General features: G+C 39.2%; 1 protein-coding gene across 1 annotated transcript in view; it reads left to right on the top strand.

Annotated features, from left to right (window-relative positions):
- The window catches only part of LOC138971817 (C2 domain-containing protein 5-like), a 68,613-nt gene that overhangs the window by 59,194 nt on the left and 1,794 nt on the right, over positions 1–7,625 (top strand). Inside the window, exon 31 of the mRNA XM_070344639.1 lies at positions 932–7,625. This exon is cut by the window's right edge and continues 1,794 nt beyond it. Coding sequence (XP_070200740.1) covers positions 932–1,030 — 99 coding nt within the window. The 3' untranslated portion in view covers positions 1,031–7,625. The remainder of the gene's footprint in view (positions 1–931) is intronic.

Below are 7,625 nucleotides of genomic sequence, written 5' to 3' on the forward strand. Positions count from 1 at the left end.
TCTATGTACTCACCCGAGTCGTCCGTCCGGACGTACGTCCGTCCGGACGTCCGTCCGTCCGTCCGGAAAACTTTAACGTTGGATATTTCTTGGACACTATTCAGTCTATCAGTACCAAATTTGGCAAGATGGTGTATGATGACAAGGCCCCAAAAAACATACATAGCATCTTGACCTTGCTTCAAGGTCAAGGTCACAGGGGCCATAAATGTTGCCTAAAAAACAGCTATTTTTTACATTTTTCCCATTTTCTCTGAAGTTTTTGAGATTGAATACCTCACCTATATATGATATATAGGGCAAAGTAAGCCCCATCTTTTGATACCAGTTTGGTTTACCTTGCTTCAAGGTCAAGGTCACAGGAGCTCTTCAAAGTTGGATTGTATACATATTTTGAAGTGACCTTGACCCTGAACTATGGAAGATAACTGTTTCAAACTTAAAAATTATGTGGGGCACATGTTATGCTTTCATCATGAGACACATTTGGTCACATATGATCAAGGTCAAGGTCACTTTGACCCTTATGAAATGTGACCAAAATAAGGTAGTGAACCACTAAAAGTGACCATATCTCATGGTAGAAAGAGCCAATAAGCACCATTGTACTTCCTATGTCTTGAATTAACAGCTTTGTGTTGCATGACCTTGGATGACCTTGACCTTGGGTCAAGGTCACATGTATTTTGGTAGGAAAAATGTGTAAAGCAGTTCTTAGTGTATGATGTCATTGCTAGGTTTAGTTATTTGACATTCGTCAAGGTCATGTAAAGGTCAAGGTCAAGCATGTGAGTCGTATGGGCTTTGCCCTTCTTGTTTAAATGCTGGTGTTTGGGGTTTGGAAACAATTCAGGATTTTTTTTTTTTTAACATATCTGTTTTTACAACTTCATAATCTCATGCGTGATGAAATTTTGTTTTTGTTTTCTAGGCCCAGTGTCTGATCAATGTATGCGGTGACGCCGTACAGGCGAACTACGACAACGAACCGGTATCGGCAGACCCTCTCCTCACTGCTGACATCTCCTGACCATAGTTGCGAGGCTGATCTGTGAAACTTTAGGTTGAGGGCCTATAAATGTATGTGTGTGTTTGTCTGAACAGGCATGCATGTGTGTTTGGACTTGGATAAGCTTATAAGATCTACATGTGACTATCTGTGTGTACGGTTGTCAGCAGACACGTTGTACAGTGCTGGGATCTCTAACTATGGTTGGTGGAGTGATCTGTGAACCTTTTGAGTTAGGGCCTAGTGTGTCTGTCTGTGGTCATGGGATGTCGTTTGTGTGTACACACATGTGTGTGTGTGTGTGTGTGTGTGCGCACACGGGTATGCAGATGTGCATTTGTGTCCGTATGTGTGTTTGATGCTGTCAGTGAGCTTGGACTTGACATAAGGTTACATCTTCATGTGAATATTTATGTGTCCGACCATGGGGATATTTGGTGTAGATTTATACAAACAATTTTGTTATCTTTAACTGTGTTGGCTAAAAGGATTACTTTTTTCTGTTTTTGGTTTTGTTGCAAAACCAGCTCATATCAATCAAAGGTTGTTCAATGTTTTCTTTGAACAGAATTAAAGTGCTAAGGAATTTCAATGTGTACAATGTATATTATGGAACTGACACTCAGTGTTTTCACACGTAAGAATTCAGTACAGTAATTATTGCCATATGATATTTATATAAATCATTTCTGTCCATATGTGCTGAAATACAGATTTTGAGCGTCGGTCGAGTTTAATTAGACAGTTATTGCTAAATGCTTAAGACTATGCAGATTGTTTTATTTACTGTGCACAAATAGTAATATAAAAGATTATTTATGCAGACTCATTTTGGGCATACCTTTTGGGATACTTTTTTGTTTGTATCTCTAAGAATGTTTGTTCCCCGAGTTCAAAGAGTTAAATAGTCCAGGGAATTATATTTTTGTTACTTGTTATCTTGTATTGAAGGTTCTTGATGCATTGATTTTGTTTGTTTGTTTGTTTGTTTGTTTTCTCTTGAAAACAGTATTGTGTCACAGAGATGTCAATTTCATGAGCAGAATGTTTTGTTTTCTTCTTTTGTACATGGATAAGTTTGAATGATATTTTGCCTTGTAGGTTCATGTTGTATTGACTGTAAGAGTATACATGCTTTCCACTAAGTATCAAATTGTAGTATTTGATGCTACATGTACCACACTAACGATTGACATTTGGTACCACACTCACAATCACAGTAATCGCGAGACATGGTTGGACCAGCTTTTTGCATGTGGAACCAAAAAAAGTTTGTGTGTTACAATTTGTTTATGTACTCCAGTACAAGAGCTTGACAGAAAGAAAGAATTGTTGCACTGGTTGAGACTCCTTGACAAACATGCATAATATGCATGCTTGCATTACATTCTGGAATAGACCAATTCCGAAAATAACTGTCGGGTTGTGAAAGAGTGAATGCCCTTGCTTTTTACTTGGACAAACATTGGAGGGGCCAATCACTAGCGAGGGGTGTGTGTGTCTGAAACTCTTTGACAGGTGCACGTTTGAAGCTATTTGTCAGAGGAAAAGCAAGGGTATTCACTCTTTCACAACTCATACAAACCCGACAAGAGTTATTTCTGAAAATCGTCTATTATCAGGAAACATGGCCGACGGTAGATGCTTGTCTGAATTTTTGTAAACATTCATTCACTCAAAGTCATTTTGTCTGTGATAACCAGCGTTTTTACGAGTAAAGGGACATTCGTAAAATGGTGACACAAGTTTGCCCTAAAGGTTTACATTTCAGTTTTGTATGCAAATGAGACTCAGATGTGTGAATATCCCAGACTGTTGTTGCCAAATCATGCAATTTTTTCATTTATGGTAAATTTTCCTCTGTGTTAAAAAGTGCACAAATAATTGGAGTTTATAAGTTACATGATATTTTTTTTTTATATGTATTAGTTAAATTAAGGGCATGCGAACAAGCTGATTTTCTTTCTTGGGAGATATATGTCAAGATGTGCACTGTTATTGGATTTCATATTTTTTGTAACATGATGTATTCCCGTGTACGAGGGTCGTACGTGTATTACTGGTACATAGTAGAGTTTTATTTATTATTACATGTATATTTCATTCAGTTACAGTGTATGTTCACTGAACGAGTTATACTCAAAGAATATTGTTTGTTTGTGTGTGTGTGTGTATGCATGCTTGTGTGTGTGTACGTGCTGGTGTGTGCGTGTGTGTTATATTTTTGCAAGCGTATTAGCTCCCTTGAGAATCTAGTCAGATGTTGGTGTATTTAATACGCAGCATTTTTGTAACTTGAGGGCAGTTCATTTTCATGTAGAAAATCTTGATTTTCTGTTTTTTGTTGATTGGTGGGTTTTTTTTCCAATATCTTTCAGGCATAAAACTTGTTTATATTTTGTTAGCTTGCTGCTTGAAGTTCCCTGTCTGTTGTCCTTGCAAGGTTGTTGTTATTGTTGTTTCATTACTGCAGTGTTCCTCATTGATCACACTTTCTTCTTCTTCTTCTTCAGCGTTCCAGAATTTTTTGGTTACGTGTGAGCTCGTTTGCCCATTTGGGTTCCCCACTCTGTACTCTGAGAGCATATATAATCAGCTTCACTCCGCTTTCGTTGAGTAGGCATGCTGGGTATTTTCGTGTTTCCATAACCCACCGAACTCCGACATGGATTACAGGATCTTTTCCGTGCGCATTTGGTCTTGTGCTTGCGTGTACACACGAAGGGGGTTAAGTCACTAGCAGGTCTGCACATAAGTTGACCTGGGAGATCGGAAAAATCTCCACTCTTAACCCACCAGGCGGCAGCGACCGGGATTCGAACTCACGACCTCCCGATTAGGAGGCCGACATCTTGCCACCACGCCACTGCGCCTGTTGTTCACACTTTCATTTGCAGATATTTTGTTGTTGTAAGGCAACAACTGTTTGCTTGATAATTTTATTTTATCTTCACCATGCTTCCTGGGTCGCGGAAGACGCAGAGACATTTCTGAAACTCTGCAGAGTTTTTGCTTGAGACTTCATGTAATCATCATATACCATAGGACCTTCCTTCTGACCATGTTGCAAGTGATTTACGTGTGTAAACAAGCTCTTTATGAGTGCAGAGCGGATCTCACTTAGCTGCTATCTTCTTTGAATAGCTCGTTCATTGGCCTAGACAACATTGGTGTGAAAAAAAGAGGACAAATACATGTGTCAGTAGCAAACTACCAGTGCCATTATATTTTGGAAATACTCAAATGATTTCATGTGCCAGGAGGCTCATGTACAAAATGTTGTAGAGCAATCTGTGACAGAACTTTGTGGCAGGAGTATAATGTTTTGTTATGAACTTTTTCTTTGCGCTGTGTGTGTTTCAGCGTGATATGATGTACTTTTCTTGTTGACTTATTTATATGTAACTTGTAATTTTGCAGCCTTCTCTCGGTCACAAGAATTGGATTGTACATGTACAACATAGATCTCATTTTTAGTGCATTCTGTGCAATTCATTTGCTGAATGTTAATTGTTGAGAAGTTTTAGTTTTAGTGACTATTGAACACGTGTAGCTATTATAGCCTTTTTGCTTGCAATGGGCATCATCATGAAATTCGCTTTTCCTATGAGCTGGAGCAGAGTTGTTGTTCTGCTTACAGATAAGTCATTCATTGTGATTTTTAATTTAGTATCGTTTAAGCACAATACCCCCCGCGGGTTAGGGGGAAGAATTTACCCGATATGCTCCCCAGCATGTCGTAAGAGGCGACTAACGGATTCTGTTTCTCCTTTTACCCTTGTTAAGTGTTTCTTGTATATAAGAATATAGTCAATTTTTGTAAAGATTTTGGTCAAGCAGTATGTAAGAAATGTTAAGTCCTTTGTACTGGAAACTTGCATTCTCCCAGTAAGGTAATATATTGTACTACGTTGCAAGCCCCTGGAGCATATTTTTGATTAGTGCTTTTGTGAACAAGAAACAATTGACAAGTGGCTCTACCCCCTCTCCCCCCTTTCCCCGTCGCGATATAACCTTCGTGGTTGAAAACGACGTTAAACACCAAATAAAGAAAGAAAGAAAGTTTAAGCACAAACATTTGATTAACATTTGAATGGTAGAAATGTTACATGTTTGCTAGAATTATAGAAAGATTCACAAGAGCCACCCTAGAAACATTCTCTTCACAAAAAGACTATTAGTCATCTTGATTTACACTCTTCTCTTTGAATAGTCTCAACAATGTTCTTATTATCGAAGAAATTTTGATTTTGATGATGCACAGATGATGTACATGAAGGATACACAGCAAACAGCAATAAGTCAAGAAACATGTAGATATACTGTTTGGTTTTGGTTTCGTATTTCATTAATGCTTTTTATCAACTCACTATTTTCTATGCCAATTTATGTAAATACCGTACTTTCCGGGTGACAAGGCGCTTCGTTATACAAGACGCACCCCCTTCTTTTTAAAAAAAATTGTAATCCAGTCACCCATTGGACGCAGGGGGCCGATAGGGCGCACCAAAATGACCCAGTTTTTGCCATGAGAGGTGGTTCCCCTGTCATATCTGAGAGAGGAAACACTTCCTGCACCAGGGTCAGTGACCGACTTTAACTGAGTGAAAATATGTGTGCTCTGTGTGTGCGGCCAGATCAAAGGCATTGTGATAGCTGGGTGGCCTTGTTTATAGACACGACCTTCTTCCCAGGGGCCAATGACCCAGTTTTTGCCATGAGAGGTGGTTCCCCTGTCATATCTGAGAAAGGAAACACTTCCTGCACCGGGGTCAGTGACCGGTCAGTGACCGAGTTTAACAGAGTGGAAATCTGTGTGTGCGGCCAGATCAAAGGCAGGGCAGTACCTAGTACAGGCTGAAACATGCCTTATCACAAGTTGTTTGACTGGTACTCAAGCGGTCTCTTTGATTTTTTTCGTATTTCATACACGGATTAGGCGCTTCGTTATACAAGACGCAGGGGTCGAACTTGAGGAAAAAAGTCGCGCCTTATGACCCGGAAAGTACGGTATACTGTGCAAACTGCCATGTTATTAAAAGCTAAGAATGTGTATTTTTTAAATGAACTTATTGTATTCATTCTCTCATATTATGTTATGTTGCTGGTAGAAATTGTGCATGCTGATTGAAAACGTACCTCAATTGTAGGATAGCATGCCCAGTTAGCATTGCTTATGACATTCCGCCTGAGATTGATTCCTGACAATGTACGACCCGGTAGAAACCAGTATTAGAAGAGGTTCATGGTGAAAGGGAACAAACTCTTTGTTACTATTCACTCAGTAACATCACTGTACTCTCCCTTGAACTTAACAGCAACACATTTTGATGTTAAATTTCATTTTGTCAGTTCTTTGCTGTAAGATGTTAGTTGCAGAAATTATTTTTTGATAACATTTTTTGCTTGAAAATGACTGAAGTAGAAGTGTTTCACCAGTGCCTGGACTTCCATCAAAAACTTAAGCAATCGATTTCTAGAGTAGGTCCCCCCCCCCCCCCCACACACACACACACCCCTCCTCTCCCTCCCTTTTTTCCCACATTCTTTTCTGACCAATGAAAGTTCAAGTCTGTTAGTCAGGGTTCACCATTCGAACTTCCCATATCAGCACAATGTAAGGAATATTTCAGCTTTACAGGGTAACAACATTAAACTAATGCCCATAGACATTTAGTGCCCAAAATCGCCTGCTTGAGTACCTGCCACATACCATGCTACCTATGAGGCAGATCTGTTTCTGTTTGTACCGGCTTCGTTTCTAATTTCTGAAAACTCCCAGTGGTTACTTAAATGCTGCGTTATTCAAAGTTTGAAATAGACGGCGGTAATTCCAACGTCACGGGAGGCAAAGGGTTATGTTTGAAGGGATCATGACATGCTTTGTACACGCAGGGTTCATGGTTGCCATCTGATAATTTATTACACTATCACATTAATTATCATTGTAATTCAATCAAGTTTGCTTTTTAATGAAACAGATCCTGTGATTGGTCAAAATGCCCCAACTCATTAAAAATTACCGGTCATTAATTGTTGATAACCACTCGCTAAAAAATCCATCAACAACCTGCTGGCGAGGCGCATTGATACAATGCCTCAACTAGTCTCAGTTAGCTTTGAGGGTCATTTCACAAGTAGGAAATATGAAGGCCAACGAAATACCGAGACCATAAGGTATCCGAAGTGATGACGTCGAATACGTGACGTAAGTTGGTGCATGAATTATTCCGGACTACATCAGTCAATTCCAAAGATCGCTTTTGTGATGAAAAGAATTTGTTTTAGAGTTTGCTGTCCAGAAACCCGTCAGTCGCTTCGCTCCGTCGGGCTTCAATTACCTTTGGTCGGGCGTCAATCCCCGATGAAGACCGAGAAGTTTCAAATGGAAGCATGTTAATGTGTAATTAATTATCATTATCTTCACATCATGGTGATTCTGGCTCTTATTGTCTTACATACTTTATTCTTCACCGCTGATTTCTGAAGAATAATAAAGATAGCATATATTCAGATGAAAGATATTTATGATTGTGATGGGTATTAATTAACCAAGAATTACTTTCCGCAGGCATTGTCCTTGAAGTGTATTACTGCTGTTGATTCTTTTCATCTT

The sequence above is a fragment of the Littorina saxatilis genome, linkage group LG7, assembly GCF_037325665.1.
Source record: "Littorina saxatilis isolate snail1 linkage group LG7, US_GU_Lsax_2.0, whole genome shotgun sequence".
In the NCBI taxonomy this organism is placed as follows: domain Eukaryota; kingdom Metazoa; phylum Mollusca; class Gastropoda; order Littorinimorpha; family Littorinidae; genus Littorina; species Littorina saxatilis.